General features: G+C 48.8%; 2 protein-coding genes across 5 annotated transcripts in view; one reads left to right on the top strand and one right to left on the bottom strand.

Annotated features, from left to right (window-relative positions):
• KDM2B (lysine demethylase 2B) overlaps positions 1-16,098 on the top strand; it is a 35,060-nt gene extending 18,962 nt beyond the window's left edge. For all 3 annotated transcript variants that reach the window (XM_081338898.1, XM_081338900.1, XM_081338899.1), the window contains 13 exons: positions 1,482-1,608; positions 1,955-2,394; positions 4,204-4,290; positions 8,219-8,443; positions 8,682-8,825; positions 9,256-9,343; positions 9,860-10,131; positions 10,921-10,959; positions 11,366-12,042; positions 12,557-12,720; positions 13,014-13,175; positions 13,753-13,971; positions 14,588-16,098. In XM_081338898.1, coding sequence (XP_081195024.1) covers positions 1,482-1,608; positions 1,955-2,394; positions 4,204-4,290; positions 8,219-8,443; positions 8,682-8,825; positions 9,256-9,343; positions 9,860-10,131; positions 10,921-10,959; positions 11,366-12,042; positions 12,557-12,720; positions 13,014-13,175; positions 13,753-13,971; positions 14,588-14,769 — 2,826 coding nt within the window. In that variant the 3' untranslated portion in view covers positions 14,770-16,098. The remainder of the gene's footprint in view (positions 1-1,481; positions 1,609-1,954; positions 2,395-4,203; positions 4,291-8,218; positions 8,444-8,681; positions 8,826-9,255; positions 9,344-9,859; positions 10,132-10,920; positions 10,960-11,365; positions 12,043-12,556; positions 12,721-13,013; positions 13,176-13,752; positions 13,972-14,587) is intronic.
• Positions 16,099-16,205: 107 nt separating this feature from the next.
• Positions 16,206-23,223, bottom strand: RNF34 (ring finger protein 34). Of its 2 annotated transcripts, XM_081339103.1 has the most exons (7): positions 23,105-23,223; positions 19,979-20,200; positions 19,837-19,887; positions 19,300-19,692; positions 19,089-19,148; positions 18,374-18,575; positions 16,206-18,173 (listed from the first exon to the last, which is right to left on the bottom strand). In XM_081339103.1, exons 1-7 carry the CDS (start codon positions 23,108-23,110, stop codon positions 17,986-17,988), a joined length of 1,122 nt encoding a protein of 373 aa, XP_081195229.1. In that variant the 5' UTR covers positions 23,111-23,223; the 3' UTR covers positions 16,206-17,985. The 2 variants fall into 2 exon arrangements, with proteins under 2 accessions (XP_081195229.1, XP_081195230.1); XM_081339104.1 differs by lacking the exon at positions 19,837-19,887.
• Between the last annotated feature and the right edge of the window lie 699 nt (positions 23,224-23,922).

Genomic DNA, 23,922 nt, shown 5'->3' with positions numbered 1-23,922 from the left:
CATTGGTTTCCCCCATTCGCCCCCCCCCCACCCTGAAAAGAGGCAGAACTAAATTTGGTGAATTGCAAAAAAAAAAGAAAAAAGAAAAAAAGAACCTGTCAGGAAAGCATTGAGCAAACGATGTCTTTAATATATTCCCCAGGCGTGTGGCTGAAAACCTTTTGAAGGCCGAGGGGTGGAAAGAGGCATCTTCCTATTTGTAAGTCAAATTCTTTTGCAAATTTTGTTTCCCGCAGTGCTCTCTTTGTTGTGAAATTAAATGGGGGGAGAAAAACGCAGGATTTGAGTTCCTTTTATGAACGTCGCTCTTTCGGCATTGGTGAAGTCCTTCCCAAATTTTGGAAGTCCCCTCTAAATAGGCTGGAATGATAGAATTCCTGGGAAGTCTGAGACTTGCAACTCTTGCTCCGATACCCAAAATTTGAATGCCAATTATGTACATTTGGAGAATGTAGAATGTTTCTCTCCTGACAATGGGCCAAACATCTGTCTTCCCAGCAAAGCATCCAAGGCTGAGTCCCTCAGATCTCCAGAGAAACAAATTATGGACCACCAAGTGATATATAGACTTCCTGCTCCAGAATCTGAACCATCACCAACACAATAAATTATACCAACCCAGAAATAAGAGTGGGTCTAAAGAGGGGAAAGAAACAGATGTTTGCCAGGGCTGAGAGTTCTGCAGAGGTCCGAGGTCCTACCACTCCTGGCATTTTGACTTGGCACACGTGGGCACTTTTGCAGGTTTCTAGGAGATCAAGGTTGCAAGAGAGTTTTGAGCAGGCGTCTTTTCCAATTTGCAAACTTGGCAGGACCAAAAAGGGATTGTTCTTTAGCCACGAAGAAGCAGATATCGAATTTATTCCGTGGTTGCCCGGATCTAAAGCTGAGGTCTAACCTCTAAGATAATCAAAAGCGCAAACAGAGGCGTCTGCTGAGGTGCATGATTGTGTATGTGTCAAAAAAAAAATACAGATCTTGACTTTTTAGACCCTGAATATGGATGTTCCTGAGGGCAAGGTTTAGACCTCAACTGGCCTCTTGGTCACTCAGTTCTGATTAGGAGTTCTTGTAGATGTCCGAAGAATGAGAACATCAGGCAGAACAAATCGTGTCGTTGGTTGGTTGGTTGGCTTGTCTTTGTGGTGCGTGAGCCGGTCACTGTGGTTTGAAAATCATGGTTAATGCCTTGGCCAGCCTATGGATCCAGCCGGTGTGGTGACTTCTTCAAGAGAAGCGTGACTAAATGGTGATTATGAAGTCAACTCATGCAAGATAAGGTGTCTTTGTTAAGTTGAACGTCTGTCTGATAAATTGCCTGTGGCAGGAAGGTGCAAATTGTTGATCGGTTGGCCAACAAAGAAAAAGAGGTTCCTTTTTTTGAAGATAGCTTCTCTACTTTTCTGTCTCCATCTGAGCAAATTGTGGGTTAATTGACCTGCATTCAGACACGTTCCTATTTTTTTTCTCCCCCCACCCAGGTACAAGCCAAGTTCCGCTACCCATTTTACTATGAGATGTGTTGGTATGTTTTGGAGAGATACGTGTTCTGTCTAACCCAGCGCTCTCATTTCAGCAGGGAGTATCTACAGGAATCAATGTTAATTGGTAAGTAATTTGCCTGAACCTCAGTGTGTTTTTGGAGTAGCAGGGAGGAGAGATGGAAAGGGGTGCCCTTGGTTGCAGAAACTTTTTTTTTCAAGTAGGGACTGGACTGGATAATTCAGTAACTCAAAGACACGTATGAAGGCTCTCTCTCTATTGGTTTATAAGGGTTGGTGCCCTGCTTCAGATTGTCTATTGAAAAGAGCAGAGATTTGGGGGATAAACCAGCTTTCTGAAAGACAGAAATAATTGAGGTTCAAGCTGAACTAAAACTTTGGTGGTTCTTGTGGAGGTCTCGGGGCACTTGATCTTCTGGAAGATTTTAATTTGTCTTCTTCTCTGCTCCCAGATACCACGCGGAAACGTAGCTTGGACAGCTTCTCCTCTGATTCCTGGGGAGACATGGATGAGGATTTGTGCGACCTTCGTCCCCAGGAAGAAGACAACAACCCAGAAAAGGTCCCCAAGATCTCATCTGACGTCCCCTCTTCTCCTAACAGCACGCACTCGGAGGGGAAAGAGATGTTGGGGAAGAAACCAAAATCCCGCTTTTTCAAAAGGACTCTGTCCAATGAGTCGGAGGAAAGTATAAAGTCAGCCACGGTGGACTATTCCAAAACCCCCACAGGGTCTCCCGCCACGGAGGTCCCCGCCAAGTGGACTCACTTGACCGAATTTGAGCTGAAAGGTTTGAAGGCCCTGGTGGAAAAACTAGAATCTCTTCCGGAGAACAAGAAATGTGTCCCCGAAGGCATTGAAGACCCTCAAGCTCTCTTGGAAGATATGAAGGTGTGTAATGGACAAACGCTTCCTTCCGTAGACCCGAGACCTGGCTTGTTGGTTGGTGGCTTAGCGTGTACATTAAGCCCAACAGGTGTCATTTGCAAGTCTTGTGGCTTATGGTTTAGTACGTCTTCTTGTGCTGTTGGGTTGAGGTTGAGGTCCCGTGGCATGTAGGAAGTACCAAGTTCAGGAACAGACATGTCATGGGTTTGCGGACCCACCCATTAAAAAAAAACCAGTCACTAAACCATGGCTTAGCTAGTGCTGTGAGGAGAGTTGTAAGCTTTAACCATGCCCATTCGTGCAGCTTCAGGGTTGTGTTGTGTTGTGTCGAGCGATTTGGGAACAAAGTTTACAGCTGGTGTCAACGGGTGGTCTTCGGAGGTGGTAGGAGAGAATAAATCTCCCATTTCTTTCAGGAAAGTGGTACAGTCCTGTCCCAGGTTTACATTTTAACTGTGATGTTTGGGACTTAAGCAGGAATTAGCAACCATTGCCAATGCTTGATTGCGCAACACAAATATTTAAAATTGTGGCTAGGGGTTGCAGACAGAAAGGAGAGTTTTAATCCTTTTTTATTATCCATTTTTAAAATCTTATATGTGGTCATCCTTTTTGTTTCGTTTTCTTCCTTCCCTTTTGCATTTCAATTTTTTAAAAAAAAGGATTATATGGTACTCAAGAGTTTAAATTTAGTATTTGGAAAATTGAAATCTGTAAGGCCCTTTTTTACTTTTCTTTCAGGAACAAATGCAGGCTTTGCTTTCTCTTATCTCTGGAAAACGCAGAGATCCCTTAATTAATTTTTAGGGTGTGGGGTGCCATCCTACAAAGCTGCTGACGCTCCCAGATTTAAGAGAGGAGCCCCAATTGCAATAATTTTCTGTTGGAATTTGCTTGCTTGACTGCTAGGAGAAGAGGTTGGCTGAGTGAGGAACTGCAAATTTGGTGCCTACTGATTTTCCTCAAATTATGACCTTGGCTGGGAGCAGAATTTCTTCTGTTGCTAAGCAAGGTGGTTGCTAAATGAGCCTGATTTTATAACCTTTTTTTGCCATGGTGGTAAATCGAATGTTAAGTGAATCATTCGGTCGTTAAGCGAACCGGCCTTCCCCCATTGACTTGGCTTGTCCAAAGCCGGCTGAGAAGGTCTCTGATGGCCATCAGGTGACCCCTTGGGACACTGTAAAGACAGGGCAGTTGCCAAGCGTCCCGAATTTTGTTCACACGACCGTGGGGATGGTAGGACGGTCATAAGTGCGAGGACCAGATTGTAGGTCACTTTTCCCATTGCTGTTGTAACTTCGAACAGCTACTAAACGAAATGGTCTTCCATTTTTGCCCTGAGGATATTCTGCTGATTTTGCCACCTAAGAAGGACATTGACAAAATGGCCAATAAAATAACACACTGCTTTCCCTTATATCTAATAGTGGTTTGTTTGCTGAGCCAAGCCAAGATTGTCTTCATTTTATGGGGAAAAGCCTCAAGGGCACCTTTTCATGCGGGAGCCTCTACCCAAAGCCAGAATTTATAGTTTTGCCGGCATCCTTGTAACTCGGATTCACACAATACGCCTAGCCCAGGTCCAATTAAACCACTTTGCTTTGGTTGGCGTGGGACGAGCAGCCAAAACAGGCTTTTTATCATGGTTTACTGAATAAGTCAACATGGTTGGGCCCACGCACGTGCAAACTTACAACCCCTGGTTCGTAAAGCCCAGGGATTTCGAAACGAAGCCTGAAACTGCAGGCGATTGTGTGAAATCAGCCCTTGCAAAACCCTGATATTTCCTTTTCCTTCCTTTGGAAACAGAACATCCTGAAGGAACACGCAGAGGATGACCAGAATCTGGCCATTTCTGGAATCCCCGTGGTATCCTGGCCTAAGAAAAACGCAAAGGTAGGATTTGGGCCCATCCTGGTTTCTTGCAGTCGCAGGCCTCAATCCTTAAGTCGCTACTGTTTTTTCCCCCTGAAAAGAGATTTTTTCCCCCTCCCCCCACCAAAAAAAAGAAAAGAAAAGATAAAGAAAAAGTGAGTTTCCTCCAAGGTGTGTTTCTGGCATAATTTCAGCTCTTGGTTTTGTTGAGCTCCCTCTGCGGTTCCTGGTGCGTTTGCGTGTCTGGTAAAGCCAACGTTGTTTTGCCCCGAATTGCTGTTCCACGTAGAGAAAGGTGGTTGCTTTCAGGGCCACTGTCGCTTTAAATCTTGTGCCTTTAAGGTCAGGCAGGCGCCCGGTTGGGGCACCACCAAACCACGGTTCAAGGTCTAGCAAAGGGTCCCGTGTCCAGATGGGTGATTGTGAGTTACTGCACGGCTGATTTGGGGGCTGGGGTAAAAGAGCCCCTGGCATCCCCCCCCCCCAAGCTGGAGAACCAAAGTATATTCTTTTGGCGTGCATGCAAAAATATTTTAATATTTTTAAGGACATAAAATATATGTTTCCTGCACCTCGGGGGCCTGGCAGGGCCGGTGTTTCTGCAGCCCCCGTGTCTCAGGGCTGCTTCCACTGCCCTTTTGTGGCTGGACACAAAACGGGCTCCCTTTGCAAGGATTTCAGGGCCTTGCAAAGGCCAATGAGTCTGGCAGGCCTCCCTCCCCCCCCACCCTCCAGGCATCCTCCCCCAGCAAAGACCCTCCCTCTGCCTCCTCACTCCTCCCCCCTCGGCTGGCTTCCTCGCCTGGGCAGCCAATGGAGAGCTCGTCTTTTGTTCCACTCTGCTTTAGCTTGCCATTGGCAGCCGAGGAAGCTCAGCCTCTTCCTGGCTCCTGGGGCGCTCATGCATATGGATGAGGGCCTTCTCCGCTCTTCCTCTTCTTCCTCCTCCTCCCACTGGGGGTAAGGAGAGGCCAGGAGCGCCACCAGGGCCGGACAGCCGGGTTAGAGCCCCACTGCCAGCCATGCCAGCCCGGCCCCTGCTGGGCTCCCCGTGAGACATGGCCATGTCCGCCAGCCCTGATGAGGAAGACTACGACTCGGAGCAGGACCAGGTGGGGTCCTCATGTGTGCGTGTGTGTTTCTGTGTGTGTGCACGGGCTGCATGTCTGGGTGGGTGTGCAAGCTTGCTTGCATGCATGGCGGTGGGTGGGTCTGCCTGTATTTTTTCCTGGCAGGCAAAGTTTGCACCAGGCGCCTCTTCTGCTTTGCTGGGGGTTGCAAGAAGGCAGGAGGGGGGGACCTCTCTCCATGGGGGGCACAGGCCAAGGAAGTGGGGTGTGGGGGGAGAAGACCTTCCAAAGCCACCATCCAGCCTGGACTGCCCTCTTCTCCCTTCTTGGGGCTGGAGGTCTGGGCCCAGCAGAGTCTATGGGCAGGAAGGAAGGAAGGAAGGAAGGAAGGAAGGAAGGAAGGAAGGAAGGAAGGAAGGAAGGAAGGAAGGAAGGAAGGAAAGGGGGGAGGGACGGAGGGGGGAGAGAAAGGGGAAGGGAGGGAAGGAAGGAAGGGGAGAAGGGGGGGAGGGATGAAGGGAGGAGAGAAAGAGAGGGAGGGAAGGAAGGAAGGAAGGAAGGAAGGAAGGAAGGAAGGAAAAATAGGAAGAGAAGAAAGGGGAGAAAGAGAGGGAGGGGGAGAGGGTAAAGGGGGGGGGGTTTCCCAAGCCTACTGCACTATAGTTTTTTGTTTTATTTTCAAAGAAAAATGCTGCTTTGACTTTACTTTGCAGGAGATTTTTAACCAAAACAACCTCGTTTTTTCCTTTAATCAGAGGGGGAAGGAAGTTAGTTCTTGGAGGTGCTTTGGAGATCTGTGAAATACCTTCAGCTAGGAGTGAACGGAGGTGTGCCTTGTGCTTGTGGTGTGTGTGACAGTTTCCTTCCAATTGTCTCCCTTCTCTCTCATACACACACACCATGGAAGACTTAATCCTATCAAGATAGGGAATTGATGCCTGGGACATCTTAAAAGCAACCTTTTTTTAAAAAAAACAAAACCTTTACCCTGATTCACTCAGAACTAAGGTGTAATTTTTTACCTGGCCCTCTAGATCTATCACAGATTTGTTTACAGTATCCAACTGAAAATATATTTCTTAATTCTTTAATTTGCTGTTGGACCTCTGTGATGACTCTTTTGTAATATTCCTTCTCTATATTTCCTTATTCTGCCTTTTAACATTTGTCAGGGCAATGAATTGGGTTATTTATACTTAGTCTTGTAGGTTTATTACATTTGTGGTTGGGTTAAAAATACCAAACAGTATTAATTAATTATTTTTTTAAAAAATGAACATAGCTTTTAAAAAATGTTTTAATTGTTTTAGAATTGTTTGCCACCTGGAATCACCTGGGTTGAGTTGTGTGGCTGTAGAAATTAATTTTTTAAAAATAAATAAGGTGGATCTAATTTAGGGTTCCACCTTAGGTGAGCATGCTTGGAAGGGAAATTTCTGTAGTTACTAGAATGTATTTTTTAAGAAAAGAATTATTTGTTTTGGTCATTGTTTTAAATTAAAAGCTGAACATGAACCCAATCTCAGTTCTGTAGTTAATATTGGGCCTTATCAAAGATTTTTAATTGATCCCTTTGGTGTCTTGGCTTAGAACTGGGAATCCATCAAAGGATCCAATGAAAGAATCTTAGAAGTCATAAGTGGCCCTCAGTAATTTCTTACTATTGGTTTTCTGCACCTGATCCATAGATGAAATTTCCAGGCTAATCTTCCAGTTATATTTATTTTACTTATTTGTTCAATTTGATGACACCCAACTCCAGACAATTCTGGGTGATTCACAACATACCAAACAGCATAGAAAAATGGAAACAACAGAGAAAGCAAAACCAAACATTAGTTTTTAGAAAGGATTATAAAAATTCTCAATCTGCTAAAACACAAAGATTTTACACGAATGGAAGTTTTCTGATGTGTGTTAACTCACTGACGTCCATCACCATGATTTGGCCCTTTCTCCAAAAGGAACATAAGAAATCAAATATACAAACTGTATTTTTTGCCTCGTGTTTCTTGGTTTGTTAATTTATGGCTTGGAGGTTAGCGGTGCATTCACACGTTATACAGTTTGCCTAATTCTCACGCATGGAATAAACCACTACACATAAACTATTGATTACAAGCCATAACCAAATGTGGACGGCTTAGCATCATACTTGAAGGAAACCTATCACGGCTAAATTGAAGAATCATTTCTAGCTCTGCAACTATTATTATTTATTTTTATCCCTCCTTTATTTATATAAATAACTCCTGCCGCCTCCTATTTCCCACCACAACAACGACCCTGTGAGGTGGGCTGGACTGAGAAGGAGGAGCTGGCCCAAAGCCCCTTTCATCCCTAAGGCGGAACTAGAACTCACTGTCTCCTGGTGATTGGCCCAAAGTCACCCAGCCAGCCGGTTTTCACGGCTAAGGCGGAATTAGAACTCACAGTCCTGACTGACAGGCTTCCTCCTCTGTTACAATCAACTTGTGAGGTGTTTTTAACCCTTCCTTTTGTGTTATTACTTTCCAAGCTGACTCTCTACGAATTCTTTACGGCTACTTGGCCTGCATCTTGCGTAGTATTAGACCTGGGCCCATCTGGCTAAGTTCGTACAACGGCGAGGCCGAAAAACTCTATTGTTCACCAGCCTCCGTTGCCTGCATCTCTTTAATCGCATTTTGTGGTTTACCGGACCATCCCCACTCAGAAAAGCTGCTACTTTGGTTTGCAGAAAGAGGAACTTGTAAACCAAAGTTCATCGTAAGCCGTAACGTCCGCTTTGCCCCTACAAGGGTATCAGCCTTGCAGTTCTCGGGACCAGCTTCACTACAGCCACCAGGATGGCAGGTGGTCACCCTTTAAAAATCCCACCGCCTCTCTTTCTTTCCCAGAACCGGACCGTTGGGCGCCCCAAGGGGAAGCTGGGCCCTTCCTCGGCTGTGAAGCTCGCAGCGAATCGGACGACTGCAGGCGCGCGCCGGAGAAGGACGCGATGTCGCAAGTGCGAGGCCTGCTTGAGGACAGAGTGCGGCGAATGTCACTTCTGCAAGGACATGAAGAAGTTTGGGGGGCCTGGACGGATGAAACAGTCCTGCATTATGAGGCAGTGCATCGCGGTAAGCACCGTCGCTGGGGTGGGAAATTGGGGCCCACTTCAACTCCCAGAATTCCTCGGCCAGCCATGCTGGTTTGTGAGCTGGCTGGGGAATTCTGGGAGTTGAAGTCCACGGCTCTATAGAGTTGCCAATCTTGGAGACCCCTGCTCCGGGCGATCGGGCAGAGGCATTGTCTGCTCCAATAGCTTTTCTGGCCGTTTCGGATCCCCTGATCGGTCCTTTATTCCCGCCTTTGTAGCCGGTGTTGCCTCACACGGCTGTGTGCTTGGTGTGTGGAGAAGCTGGCAAGGAAGACACGGTGGAGGAAGAAGAGAGCAAATTTAATCTGATGCTTATGGAGTGCTCAATCTGCAACGAAATCATCCACCCGGGGTGCCTCAAGGTATGGATGGGGCTTTGGGGAGTTGGGAATTACAGGTTGTCCTCAACTTATGACACAACTCAGCCTGAGATACCTGTTGCTAAGCAAGACATTTGCTTGCCGGAAGGTCACGAAAGGGGATCAGATGACCCCGTGACACGGCAACCGCCCTAATTTATGAGTCAGTTGCTGGTTTGTCCGAATTTGGATCATGTCAGCACAGGGATGCTGCAGTGGTCGTAAGCGTGAATAGAAGTCACGTCACTTTTTTTAGTGCTACCGTGACTTTGAACGGTCTCTGAGTGAACGGCTGTTGAGGACGACCTGCAATTGATTTCTACGCCGCCCAGGGTCTTTCTGGGAGGGGGAGGGGCAGTTTTTAAATGTGATGGCCTTTTCTTTTTCTCTTTCTACCCATCTCTCTCTCTCTCTCTCTCTCTCTCTCCCCCAGGTCCGGGAATCGGATGGCGTGGTGAACGAGGAGCTTCCGAACTGCTGGGAATGTCCAAAGTGCAACCACGCTGGAAAAACGGGGAAAGTGAGTTTTACAGCAATGATTTGGTTGCCTGGAAAAGGAAACAAAAAATCTTTTTTGTGCATTTTGCCCGCTGAGTTTTTGTCAGCCTCCAACTGTGACTTTTTACCGATTGGAGGGGGGGGGGGCACAGATCTTTTAACAAGGTCGTAAAATGGGGCAAAACTCACTTAACAAGTGTCTCGCTTAGCAACGGAAATTTGGGACTCAGTTGTGGTGGGAGGTCAAGGGCTTCCTGTATAAAAAGAGTAAAACCAATAATCCCCCCCTCACACACACACACACACACACACCTTTTCTTTTGAGATCCCAACCCTATTTCTATTCTGCTTCGTTTGCCACAAAGCTCAGCTGAACTAACTTGTGGATCTTTGCCAGTAGATCTTCCTGCAGTGTAAGAGCACAAGACGTTGCTCCCCAATTTAGTGAATCAGGATTTCTGTAGCCCTTTCCGGGAGGGGGGCAAGAAAAAAAAAGGCATAAGATATAAAGTTTGCTTGTGTGTTTTGTCTCTTTCTGGCGTACAAGCAAAAGCGGGGTCCTGGGTTCAAGTACGCCTCCAACCTGCCGGGCTCCTTGCTCAAAGAGCAAAAGATGAACCGGGAGAACAAGGAATCCGTCCCCGAGGTCCCCAAGCGGAAAGTCGAGTGCGAGGAATCGCCCCGCAAGAAGTCCGACGAGCGCCCCCCCAAGCCCCCCCTGGACCCTCTCTTGAGGAGGAAGTCGGAGGAAGCCCACCTGCGCCGCAAGCGGAAATTCGAGAAGCCTCAAGAGCCGGTGATGAGGAAGCGGGTAAGACTGGGAGAGGGCCTCCCTTGGATGTTTTCGGAGAGAAGGCAGGAGAAGGTGCCTCTGTAGAAGAGGCGTGGTGGAGGAGGGGGATCAGGAGCTGGGACCCCCAGGAACCCTGGCCTTTCCCTATAAGCCGCAGTCGGGTACCGTTTCCTCCAGCCCCCCGTTTGCAGAGAGGGAGGAATCTAAAACTTCTAAGCCTCAGCTTGAACCTTTACGCAAGAACGATCCTGGGCTCCCGCTTGTCGAGAAAGCATAGAGTTGACTAAAGGTCAAGTGGGAGACAGCAAAGCAAAGCCAGAACTGAAATTGGGGTGCCGAATCCCTTCCCCCCGCCCTTAGGCATTTCCCGTTGTTGGTTCCCCCCCCCCCATCGTCCAGTCCGATGCTTTCTCAATGTAGGCTGTGCTGGGGCTGCATTCTGGCAGGGAAATGACCTCGAAAGACCGTCTCCGGGAGGCAGACTTATTATTCCCATTACTTTCACTCCCCCCCCCACCCCCCAGCGTCCCCTCTGCCTTTCACCCTCCCCCCCCCCCCCGGGGTTCATGGCTTGCTGGTGCCCAGTGGTTGCTGTTCTGACCCCACCAGTTCTAGCCCACCTGGAAGGGACCAGCGGGCGTGTGAGTTTCTGAACAAGGCAGCCGTCCAAGGTGGCGTATCCACAACCTCCTCTGTAACTTTTAAGCCTCGTAAACTTTAATATCCAGAATTCCCCCAGCCAGCACGGGAAGAACGACTTCCAATCAATAAAACCCATCTTTCCCCTCCTTCCCTCTCTGACCACAGCTAAAACTGGGCAAAGAAGAGAAGCTGTTCAAGAAAAAGGTAATTTCTTCATTGGCATGGGTTTCCCCCACCCCCGGGCATTATGCAGGTGGTCCTCAACTTACAACAGTTCATTTAGTGACCGTACAAAGGTACAAAGGCACTAAAAAAAATTGGACTTCCGGGGAAGCCAGTTTCATTAAGAACAGTGTGACTGACTTAACATCTGCTGTGATTGGGGCGAAACTCACTTAACCAGTGTTTCGCCTAGCGACAGAAATTTGGGGCTCACGTGTGGGCGTAACTCGAGGACCACCCGTATAGAAGAGTTCCTCAACCGTGGGAACTTCAAGAGGGGTGGACTCCCAATTCCCAGAAGTCCCCAACCCGCCAACCTGCTGGTTTAGCAGCATCACTGACGGATTCTCCTTCTCCTTTGCTATTGGGGTATCCTCCCCCTTTCCAGAGGCGCTCCTGGAAGACCCCCGACGACCGGGTGGCCGCCCTCAAGCCCCTGCGGCGCTTCAAGCAAGAGCCGGGCGAGGCCTTTCCGGAGGAGCCTCCGAAAACCAAGGAGAGCGACCAGTCGCGTTCCAGCTCACCCACAGCGGGGCCCAGCTCGGAAGGCGCCGAGTCGCGGGAGAAGAAGAAATTCAAGATCCGCCGGAAAGCGCGCCTGCCCAACAAGGAGCTGAGCAAGGAGCTGAGCAAGGAGCTGAACCAGGAGATCCAGAAGACAGAGAACAGCCTGGCCAACGAGAACCACCAGCCGCCCATCAAGTCGGAGCCAGAGAGCGAGAACGAGGAGCCCAAGCACGGCCTCGGCCTGGAGCGGCCGCATCCGCTCACCAAGGGCTTCAACGGGACGCCGCGGGAACTGCGCTCCCAGCTCCTCTCCAGCCTACGCAGCGGCAGCCCTAGGGCTGTCGCCCGCCCCCCTCCTTCCCTCTCGCCCCCCAAGTGCATGCAGATGGAGCGGCACGTGGTCCGGCCGCCCCCCATCAGTCCCCCGCCGGACTCGCTCCTGCTGGACGACGGAGCGGCCCACGTGATGCAGAGGGAAGTGTGGATGGCCGTCTTTGGCTGCCTCAGCCCCAAGGAGCTTTGCGTCTGCATGAGGGTGTGCCGGACCTGGAATCGGTGGTAAGGATTGGGGGGGGATGGGGGGCCCCATTAGGAACGGGGGGCAGGCTTGAGCTGGGGTGTCGGGGGCCCTTGGGAACTGGAGGGCAGGACTGCAATGGCTATGGCTCTGATGGGGATAAAGAGAGGCTAGAATTCAGTGGGGCTTGGAAAAGCTGGGTGTTGTCCTTTTTTTTTTTTGGCTTTTGTTTATTGTAATATAAAATTCAAATGGAAATAAAGATCAGAAGGAAAAGTGGAAAAGAGCCAAAGGTAAAAAAAGAAAGAGAAGCTGACAATAATGCTTTTTGGTGCATAGAATGCAAAATACAGTTACGACTTCAAATATCCGCTTTAGTTTTCTGGTCAATCTAGAAGCTAATCTCAAGAATAATCATAAAAGGGGGCAAATTCACTTCACAAATGTCTCACTTAACGACAGAAACGTTGGGCTCAATTCTGGTGGTAAGTCGGGGGACTACCTGCATTTCAAGCCTGGCATTTTCCCAAGATAGGCCTGTCCCCTCTCCTCCAGGTGCTGTGATAAAAGACTGTGGACCAAAATAGACCTCAACCATTGTAAATCCATCACTCCTCTGATGCTGAGCGGGATCATCAGAAGGCAGCCGGTCACGCTAGATCTGAGCTGGACAAACATATCGAAAAAGCAGCTGAGCTGGCTTATCACCCGCCTTCCAGGTAGGGTCCACCTTGGCCAGGGCTAGGCAACCTCGGCTCTTTTATGACTCGTGGACTTCAACTCCCAGAATTCCTGAGCCAGCCAAGCTGAGCAAGCCAGCCAGCCAAGCTGAGCAAGGAGCTGAACCAGGAGCTGGCTCAGGAATTCTGGGAGTTGAAGTCCACGAGTCATAAAAGAGCCGAGGTTGCCTAGCCCTGACCTTGGCGATTCCTGCCTTAGCCCATGAGGCAGTGGAGGGGGATATGGAGCGGGATTGTCGTGCAATTAAGGTTACGTTCTTCCCTCTCCGTAGGTCTCCGGGATCTGCTTTTGGCTGGATGCTCCTGGGTCGCCGTCTCCGCACTCTGCAGCTCCAGCTGTCCCCTTCTTCGGACTCTGGACAGCCAGTGGGTGGAAGGCCTAAAGGATGCTCAGATGCGAGACCTTTTGTCACCGCCAACTGACAACCGGCCAGGTGCCTATCTCCATATTTTTTTTTTGGCTCCTGCAGCAAGACTGGGAGAGAATCCCGGAGTATAACAATCAATTTTCCCATGTTTGGGGTCTTGTGATGGCCTCGGGAGTGGGGCAGAGAAAATGGGTAGAATAGAATCTTTAAAAAATAAAAAAGGGTATAAATTATCCTGTTCACAGGAGGTTAGGCTAGATGGGCTAGTGTTTTTCAAAGTTGGCCGTTTTAAGAGTTGTGGATTTCAACTCCCAAAATTCCCCAGCCAGCCATGCCCAGTTTGAAAAAAGACTGGATGAATTCTCCAGCTGCTTCAAAGGATGGGGTAAGATGGTTAACTTACGAGCAAACCCTTTTTCATTTTTCTTCTCCTCCAGTATGTTTTTTATAGAAAAGGCATTTCCTTTGACAACCTCTGGTAAATAAAAATGCCCAATGTAAGCCTAGAAGCTTGAAAAGTCTCGCATTTTGGTGTGTGTGTGGGAGGGGTGGATGTCCCTCCAGGCGTGGCCGAGCCTGTTGAATCACAGCCTCTGCCGATGAAATAACAACAGACTTTGCTGCCTTTTCGTTGCTTGCGCAGGCCAGATTGACAACCGAAGCAAACTACGCAACATCACAGATCTGCGCCTGTCCGGCTTGGACATCACGGACGCTTCTCTGCGCCTGATTATCCGGCACATGCCTCTCCTGTCCAGACTCAACCTCAGCTACTGTAATCACGTGACTGACCAGTCCATCAACTTGCTAACGGCGGTGGGGACCACCACGCGAGACTCCCTAAGTGAGGTTATTTTGAAAGGTAGGTGGGGAGAGATTCAACAGGTAGAGTTCTGGGAAAGAACCTTGATTTAGTGGTCCACCTGCAATCTTAAATGGTCCCCGAAGAGAATCCTGCTGGATTGGTGAAGGTGGGCATGGAAAGAGCTGTAGAAGCAGCCGCTTTATGATTAATGCTGCCGTGAACCTGGCATAATTCTTTTAATACAGGAAGTCCTCGACTTACAACCATTCGTTTAGTGACATTCACTAAACAACGAACGACAGTGGAAAGAAGGGACTTACAACCACTTTACAATCTTCCTTGCCACATTTGCTAAGCAAATCACTGCAGCTGTTAATTTAGTAACACGGTTGATAAGCGGACCCGTCTTCCCCGTTGGCTTTCCTTGTCAGAAGGTCGCAAACGGGGATGATGTGACGCCGGGACACTACGACCGTCATAAATGTGAGTCAGTTGCCAAGAGCCTGAATTTTGATCCCATGGCCGTGGGGATGCTGCAGTGGTCGTAAGTGTGGAAGACGGTCATAAGTCCCTTTGTTTTCCTGTGCTGCCGTAACTTCGAACGAAGCGTCGTAAGCCGAGGAGCAGCCGACGTGGTTCCTTGAAGTCCCTCCTCCTCTCTTTGTGCTTCCAGACTGCAACAGGGTGACGGATCAGTGCCTGTCGTACTTCAAGCGCTGCGGGAGCATCTGCCACATCGACCTGCGTTACTGCAAGCAGGTCAGCCGGGAAGGCTGCGAGCGCTTCATCGCCGAGATGTCGGTGAGCGTCCAGTTCAGCCAGGCCGAAGAGAAGCTGCTCAAGAAGCTGAGCTAGTATCGACAAGGACACGTCGTCGTTCAAGGGAGGCGAAGAAGCAGGAGGGTGGGGGAAAAAGGACCCAGAGGAAGTCGCAGGGGCATTTCCCCCGCCCACACAACCCCCTGGTCGTGCGAACAGACCAGACTGCGCGGGAATGTACGGCAGCCAGGTTAGCAGTCTGGCGCTCTGGGGGGTGGGGGGGCGTCGATGTTTTTTCCTGGGATTTTTACGTGTGGAGAATGATAAACGGACCCGCCGACTCAGAACAGCGGCCGGAGCGCCTTGTCCATTTGGTAAGACTTTCTGCAGGCCTCCGAAGCGAAACACTCGTTCTGCCCTGGTTTCTGAAGGCGGGCCGTCCCACTGCATCGCATCTTCTTGCCTTCGGGACTGGTTTGTTTTTTCCTCCCCCCCCCCCTTATATCTTGACCTTATGCAAAACTATTTTTGTACAAATCCCTTTAAAAAGTTATTTATGCAAAGTTCTCGAATGCATTTCCGGCGTTTTGACTTGGGTTTCGCGTTGCCAAATGTTTCTGGAGCGAGGGGAGCAGACTTCGGAAAAGACACACGACCGAGCGAATGGATATTCCCCACTTTTGAAGGGGTAGAGGGGGGAAAATAGGGGCATACTTTATGATTGTGGGGGGAATAGCATGTTTTGTATACCGCTTTGTATACTCTAGCAACACAGTAAAGCATGTTGTGGAAAAGAGGTGTACAGATGAAGGATGAAAGTGTTACTAAATTCTCCCCGTATAAAGTCCATTTTGAAAGCTTTTCAGTTACAGCTAGTATCCTGGAAAAGCATTAAGATATTGGGACTTTCAAACCCATCTGCAAGTTAAGGAGTTCTGGTTTTTTAAAAAAAGAATTATAATTTAACTTGGTTAACTTTTTTTAAGGGTGGGTGGGTGGGAATTCAACATACAGTACATTTAAGTGCCATTGTTGTAAAGTGGTCTCCGATTGATTTCCTTCCTCATGTATTTTTACCTCTGTTGAAATTTGTATGATTGTACAAAAATAAGAGGCTAGGTGGGCAAACTGCTCATGTTTGTATTATACATGTTGAACCTTTGTAAGATTTCCTGGAAAAGCCCCCTGGCTTCAACCCCCCCCCCCCAAGTTGTTTTCCAAGAGCAAACCCGGACAGTAAAGAGATTCCACGTTCAGTTGTTCTTCGTGAATGGCATTTGTGATCCAGGGGAATCCAGTTGCTTTGTCCCTTGGGGAAAGTAAAAACATTTAATAGAAGATCCTCCTTTGCTTACCTGGTGGTGTGTTTTTCCCTTTTCACCAGCATCTCCCAAGTCACAAACCCTTCGGGTGAAGCTATCAAGCCTAGAGATTTAATACTGCCACAGGGAAAAATAAAAGTGTCTCGGCTCTGCAGCGCTCTTTCGTCTGGGCTTTTTCGCAGCAAGGAGGCAGAGAAAAACAGACCAAAAGCCAATTAATGAAACGTTTTATTAAGCCAGCCGTTACTCAGAATGTTATGGATATGCTACATTCTCGATTATGCATGTACCCCAAAAAACACACTTTTCTACAGCGTCTTCCTCCTGTTTTCCAAAAACAAAGCCATGATGTCTTGCTCCCTTCTGAAAAAAAAGGCTCAACTTCGAGATTCAAAAAGTTACTTTAGGTGGACGCCAAAGAGATAGCAGGCTTCTCCAAAGTCAGGACCTCTCCCAATTTTCACAGCCTTTCTACAAACCCTGAAATGCATACTGGGGGGGGGGGGCCTCCTGAGCTCCAAAATGCCTCTGCTTTCCAGACACTCTTGCACATTCAAGGATTATTGCGTGACCCCAGTGCACCTTTTGGTGACCTTTCACTTGCCCCAGCTATTCTGGGGCTGCAAATCTCTTAAGAAACCTTTGGGCAGCTACTGCAGTAAGTGCTGCTGAACAGGAAAGATGGTGGCAGAACTGATGACCTTTCAGGACCCCCAAAGCAGCAGGGTTAAATAAGCCAAGATTGCAATTGTTTGCTCTTGGACCTGGCTCCTTTCCCTTCCCTCCCCCCACCCCCACCAGCCAAGGCCGGACTCCTTTATTACCTGGTTCCTTCCTGAACGTTTATACCTCCGAGGACCTTGGGGTTTGGAAGTTAGGGGTCTGGCTGGGTGCAGGGGCACTACAGTAGGCTCAGATCCTGCCCTGATGACCAGGAGACTCTTTGGTGCCTCCATCCACTGCAGGGAGGCTGGACCCCACTAGACTGGCCCAGTTTCAGGAGAGGTTGGGGTTATTCCTCTAGGTACGCAGTCCATCCAAATCCTTCTCGATCCTAACACCTGTCCTAAGGACCAATGCCCCCCCTTAACGTTAACTCTATCACTATTATCATTCCAGAAGCCTCCCCACCCAAAAGACCTGGCTGTCACCAACTCTGGGGATCCCAGGGAACTAGACATTCTTAGATGGCGCCATTGCAGTTGGTTCTTGTACTGTCTCCATGTGATTTGTATATTTTAAAATTTTTACTGTGCTTTTTAAACATTTTTTAATGCGTATGTTGTTTTGCCGATTGTTGCACGCCACCCAGCATTGCTTTCGGTGACGGGGGAAGCCGTACATGTGTGATAATTCCTGGTAAACCTTCTCAAATGAGAATGTTAAACAGAACTACCTGATTTGCCTGTTCTGAATCCGAGGACATTCCTAGGATCTGGGAAGGGAAATATAAACTGGCTCACTGGCACGCTGTCTTCTGATGCAGACTCCAAAAGGCAGCTTTTAACTCTTCCCATTAAGGCTACTGTAGATCACCAGATATGCGTGGGCTGACACTCTGGATGATTGGCACAAGAACTGGTCTGCCAGCCCACCCACAAAATCCCCCCACCCCCCAGGGCAAGAAATGCCCCGGAGAAGACTGCTCCATCCCGTTGCTGAGGAAGTTAAACACGTGCTCCTTCGCGGCTCTTGGGCTGTTTTTCAGAAGAGAACAATCTGAAGTTCGACTTCAAGTTCGACTCTACTCGAGTCTGCCTTTTTTTTCTTTAAAAAAAAATGAAAAGGAAAAGAAATCCAGTTCACACAGCTCTATCTTTAAGAGGCATCTGACTTGCAAAGCAGAAATACAATCGGTCAAAGCTCCTAAGCTCCTGGTCAGGATGCTATGAATTAACTGGAACCGAGGCTTTCCAGAGCCTCCTTCGCACGTGACCGTCTCGGGAGGAAATGTGTGCAGCGGGAAGCTTCCGGTGCTGGGCCCAGCCGCTCAGGACTTGAACACGTGCACAGCCCGGACCACAAACTGGCGGCAGATTGGACACTCGCTCATGCGCTTCCCACATTTGGTGCAGGCGACCATGTGGCCGCATTCGAGCAGCACGCAATCGATCACCGCGTCCATGCAGATCCGGCAAAGGTTGTCATCCTCGTCGGTCAGCGGAGGCTTCTCTCCTTCTGCCAAGGAGCAAACAGGCAGTTAGAGAAGCCGCCACGGGACATGTCGGGTTTGCACGATTAAAAGAGTGGTCCTCGACTTGCGTCACTAAGCGGGTCATTCGGCATTCAGACGCCTTGGAAGAGAAGCAGAAAGAGAGAGCGCCTTCCCTCCCCCAAGCAAACCCACAAACAGGAAATGAGAAAACCGGAAGACTTACGCAGCCGGTGATTCGTTTGGTTCTCCCTGTAGAGGCGGCTAACTTTTTCTACCAGTTCCCATTTTTCGCAACATCCCGAATAATTGACAAAGTTACAAGCCAGGATTTCTTTCAGCTGCCGGACCGTCAGCCCTTCCACGTCATCCAGGCTGGAAATATCGGACAGCGAGGCCCTGGCACGCTTCCTGGACTGGCCCGGAGTCTGAAAAGAATGGGCAAAGGAGGGAGAGAACACTCTGTGTGCAACGAGCCCACAGATCCTGTGAACTGGGCCGGGACAATGAAAAGCCAGCCCCCCACCCACCCACGGGATCCCCTTGCCCCCACCCCCAAAAGGGCATCTACCTTGGGGAGACACCGCCCAGCAAGTGCAAGAGGCCGGCCACGATTGTGATGCCGGCACTTCCTGGCAACCCCCTTCCTCAAGGTCGGTGGGGATCCAACCCAATCAATAAAAAGATCCATTGCTCTCTCTAGGGCAGGCACCCGATTATATTTTGAAATATCGTTTGATTTGCCTTTAAACCAGGGGTGTCCAACCTCAGAACCTTTGAGACTCCCAGAATTCCAGGCTGGGGAGGATTCCATGCTGGCTGGGGAATCCTGGGAATTGAAGTCCACAGGCCTCAAATTGCCTGAGGTTGCACATTTCTGCCTTAAACTGAGAAGGGAGTAAACGCTTTGGTCAAATGTCACGAGGTGCTTCATTCCTTACTTCTTGTGCTGCCTGGTCTTCCTCTGCCCCCCGATCTGCCGAGAGTCTCTCGCTTGGCCCCTAAATGCACAAGAAGCGTCACTGCATGCTCAGCCCTTCCGTTTTGGTCCTCTGGAAAGGGCAGCTCCTGCTGCCCATTGGCCCAGCTGGGGAGGCAGAGTCACGACAGATCTCTCCCTGACCCCCCTGCCCTCTTTCTCCATAAACCTACCAGTAGCTGTATTTCATTGCCCACATTTTCCTGCCGGTTGGCGAGGTCTCCCTGAGAGGTGGACACCGATCCAGACAGAGAAATGTGCTGGGTCGAAAAGCTGGAAGCCTGCGATTGCGTCGAGTACAAGCTGCTAGTGTCTGTCTCCTCCTCGGAGGCCAAGCCGTGGTGGCACAGGATGAGGTCGACCAGGTCTTCCTTTTCGCGGCAGGTGTCCGTGGGGATGTTCCTAAGCAGCAGGTACTGGCGCAGGTCCTTGACTTTCAAACGGATCAGCTGCGGCCGCTGGAAGGCCGTCTCCTGCAGCAACTGGCAGGTGCAGCACCGGCGGAGGCTGTCTTGCAGGACGGAGCACACGGAGCAGAAGTCCTTCTTGCACTCGGAGCACACGTGCTGGAGGAGGAGGAGGGGAGACGGGGGAAAGGAGTCACACACACCTCGCCACGCAGAAGGAAAAGGAAACGAGGAATATCTTATTTGATACAGGCCGTCCTTGAGTTATGGCTACAATTGAGCCAAGAGGTTGGTGTTTCTCACCTCCCAGCTACGAGGGCTTTCGCATGTCCCAATCTCCATTTTGTTGTCCTCCTACGTGACAAACGAGAGCCCGCAAGCAGAACGGTGTTTAACCCTGGAGATTTATCGGAAGCCTCCTGCCCTCCGTACCTGAGACCCTCACCTTTTTCCTGAATACGGAGAAGGAAAGGCCACAAGATTTGCAGACCGCGGGGCTCGCTCCCGTTGCTGCTGCCGAGGAATAGACGGTGAAGTCCGTGCTTGGTGCAAACCGAAAGGGGTTTGCTCCGCTCCCGAATCCGGGCTGCTGGCCACGAACCGCTCCTGTCCCCATGACCTCATTCAGCAACCCGCAGCAGGAAGCCCACATGGAGGTCGCCCCTGCCTGGAAGAAAGCAGCAGAAGCAAGTTCAGCCTCTGGAGTCTGAGCGCTTTCCCAGGCTGAAAGCCCACAATCTCTTTAACACCTGAAGCAATGGAGAAGGAAGACCCACAATACCACCCAACAGAGAGATCTGGATTCCCACCCCCTTCTCCGTCCACAATTGAAATTGCAGGACGCTCCCCTTTTGCACGAAGAATTTCGGAAGAGGAGATCCAGTTACGGCGATCGCATCCAGTGGTGTGCAAGCAGTTTCCAAGTCTAGGCTACGGAATGACGACAACAGACACCCAATCTTTTTCTACAGCGGAGAAGGGCATCTCCAACAGATGCGGCTGTCCTGTTCCAGGAGTCCGTACCTCTTTTCGTTAAGGGAGCTCGGTCTTTCCCACCTCAACCCACTCAGACTCTGCCACACCTGTCATTTTCTTCTCCCATCTGTCACAAATCATTGAGCCAAAGTAGGGAAATAAAGGAGAGAGTCCAAGGAGATTCCGAGCAAGCGACCAGCTCTACAGCTGCAATATTCCCCATCCAAGCAGGCTGGCAGAGCTTCCTCGGAAGACTTTTCAGAAAGGGACTGGCCTCCTAGGAAAACTACAGCAGCCCTGGAATTTACACTGAAGGCAAAACAGAAAATGAGGCAGCAGGACAGTAACTGAAGATTTAACAGTCCCAGGACGCAGGTGCCATCTGTTTCAAGGATCAGCCTGTTTGATAATCAATCCAGCTTTAGATAACTGTTGACGCCAAAAGAGGCTAAAATCCCCACAACCAGGATTGCAGTTCACATCCCTTGGCTTTGCCTCCTTGTTTTCTTATTTTATTTTTTTAAGCTCATTTTTGCTCCTCCTTATTGTATTCCTGTTTATCTTACGTATTTTTATTTCTGCTTGCTATATTGTCAGCCACCCAGAGTTCTTCTGGAGTGGAATGGAATAAAGAAATTAATAAAATATAAGGTCATCTTCCTCGGATTCTTCGAGTTGTTGTTGACTTTCAAGGAGTTTTAACCAAAAATGTACACAAATACTTACATCATCCTGCGGTTTCTTTGGAGAAGAAAACACAGCAACCAAAACATTTTAATGGAGAGAAAGAAAAAAAAAACCACAGTTCCCCTATTCTTCTGAAGAACATCCTGAATGTATTACTCCCAAATCCTCATGCCCTAAACACACCCTGTAAGGTTGCAACAGAGTACAAACTACTGGTAGCTAGGATTAGAATCTCTCTGCGTGCCTCGGGGTTGTGCTGACAATCCTATCCATAATTCATGCCCCAAACTAACCCTAATTCCTTGAAAGCAACTATCTAGGGATGTGGCTGTTGTCCTGCAGGCTGTTTTTATACAGCAAAGCCTCAACAAAACATCAAGTGTAGAAACACCAAGAAAATGCAATTGTGCCAATTTCGATACAGCATTCATGCCCGGAGAAGCTATCAAAAGTGCCAAAAAACCTGGGTCTCCCCCTCCAAAAGGGGTCCAACATTTCCCACCCTGGAAATACTGGGATCAAGCGGGCACTTTGGCGGAACAGTTTTTCCCAACTAGTGTTTTGTTTTTTTATCGGTCTGTTTCTAGTTGCACTCTTCACTTGAGCATTGTGAACAATTTGAACTTCGTGTAGTCAGGATGACTGAAAAAGCATTTGGGGGAAATTTAAGAACTCTGCCCTTATCGCTTAGTCCCCAAGGTCCTTCTCTCCTGTCTTTAGCCAGTTTCATTTCCTCGGTAAAGCTCAAATTTCTCTCAAGGCCACTGCTGAACCTCGCTGATCACCACCAAACAGCCAGTTTCAGCTCTGCTGTTTCAATTCTCCTTGAGATGATTCTGTTTCTTTCAAAAATCCTTAACAACCATACCTTCGGACAGAGACCGCAAGACATATCCAAAAAGATTCCATATACGAATCCAGAATCAATCCATAACCACGTATTTTCTGAAAACCTAAAACTACCCAATGACAGCATAGAGTCCCCAGCTAATTCCTACCACCCGGGAGATTTGTTTTTAAAAATATATCCGTCTTTATAAAGAGACGCTAGGAAGAAATACGTGTGGATTTCCATGCAAATAGGATTCTTTAGGTCTGGGGCTACTGCAGCGAAAGCCCTGCTGCTTGTAAATAAGAAGACAAGTCAAGATCTGTGAAAAGCTGCTCCTTTTTCCTTGCAGGAAGTGACCATGGGGAGGAGGTCACATCCAGAAACATTTTTTTCTCATTCTTTCTTTAACCTTTTCTGGCTACAGAAGTCCCATCAGCAGGGTTTATTCTTATGCAAATAATAATAATAATAATAATTTTATTTATATACCGCCCTTCTCCCGAAGGACTCAGGGCGGTGAACAGGGCAAATATATAAAAATACAAAAGTTAAAAAGAATTAAATACAATGCCCAAACTAAAACAGTAAATACATATATTAAAAAACAATAAAATCCCAAACCCATCCCCCCATCAGGCCAGGCCGGCTTGCAGCTAAAGATCCATTTAATCAGATGAAGAGTCTCTGTGCATGTAATTTATGGGTACATATGTCCCACATAAAAATGCAAAGCTAACCTTTACCCCAGCTTTTTTCTTTCCTCATAGACTTTGAACTGGCCCACCCAAGCATGGGACGGGCAGCCAAATTTCATGGACCTGTAATTTAAAATCCATCAGCCTCTCTGGGGAGCAGCAGGAGAAACAATAATAACAACTAATAGTAATCACAATACAGAATAACACCGGTTCATTATTGATGGATTAAAGCCCCGCCCCGGATGTTCGGACCCACCCCTTCGTTCAGGACGCCCAGAGACCCCCAGACCCAATTCCTCTCCCCTTTGGGGAACCCCCGCAGCCCCCCTCCCTTTTAGCCCCCCTCCTCCCCCTCCTTCCCCTCCCCCCACTGGTTCACCTTCATGGCCGCTCCGAGGCTTCCTCCTGTCTTCGTCTCGACCGGGACAGGACCGGAAGCGGGGGGAAGGGCCTCCAACGGCTCAACCGTCTCCCGCTCGCGCCCCCGGCCTGCGCGTTCTCGCGCTACGGCCACTCGCCTTATTCCGCGCATGCGCGAAGCCCGGTTTTTCTACCCCTTCGGGGTGCACAGCAGGTAGGCGGGGCCAGCCGGGGGGCGGGGACCAGGAAAGAGGCAGCTTCTCGCCCCAGCCATCAGCTCTCTGCCTTCCCATTGGCTGTCCCCGACGGCCAATGACAGCGCCACAATCGGGCGGTTCCATTCTGTGGGAATTGGAGGGGGAGGAAGTGGTGTAAATTTCCGAAGGGGTGGGTTTATGAGGGCGTCCATGGGAAGGGGGGGGGAAGAATGTGACGTCACATCATTCCTGAAAAGAATGGGGGGATCTTACGTCACATGTTACATTCTTTCTCTGGAAGTTCATGATTATAATGAAAACTATTAGCATTTTTTAGATTGGGATGACTTTATACTAAATATGCCTGTTGGAAATGTTTTTAGAAGAACTTGAAGACATACAGTAGCAATAATAAGAAATAGTCTTTAAGTGGTGTTCATTTTGGGGTTCTTTCCCTCAGTGCCACTATTTTTTCAGATGCTCCCAAGTTATAAATTACGAACTCGATTAGTAATATAAAGTAATCCTTAAAGTTCCCGCCCGGGAAAAATATTTTGGAAACACAGCTGTTGTTTGAAAAACAGAAACTCTTATGTCAGCAAAACTGCATGATTGCTCAAAAAACCCCACAATTTTTGAA

This window comes from Vipera berus (assembly GCF_964194415.1).
Source record: "Vipera berus genome assembly, chromosome: 14".
NCBI lineage: Eukaryota > Metazoa > Chordata > Lepidosauria > Squamata > Viperidae > Vipera > Vipera berus.
This window is presented reverse-complemented; position numbering and strand designations above follow the sequence as displayed.

Excerpts from the sequence above, each read along its gene's own strand:
- RNF34 (XM_081339103.1), bottom strand. Across the intron at positions 19,149-19,299 it reads GCAATGAAATACAGCTACTG|GGGCCAAGCGAGAGACTCTC; the intron begins GTAGGTTTATGG and ends TTGTGCATTTAG. Across the intron at positions 18,174-18,373 it reads CCAAACGAATCACCGGCTGC|AAGGAGAGAAGCCTCCGCTG; the intron begins GTAAGTCTTCCG and ends GCTCCTTGGCAG.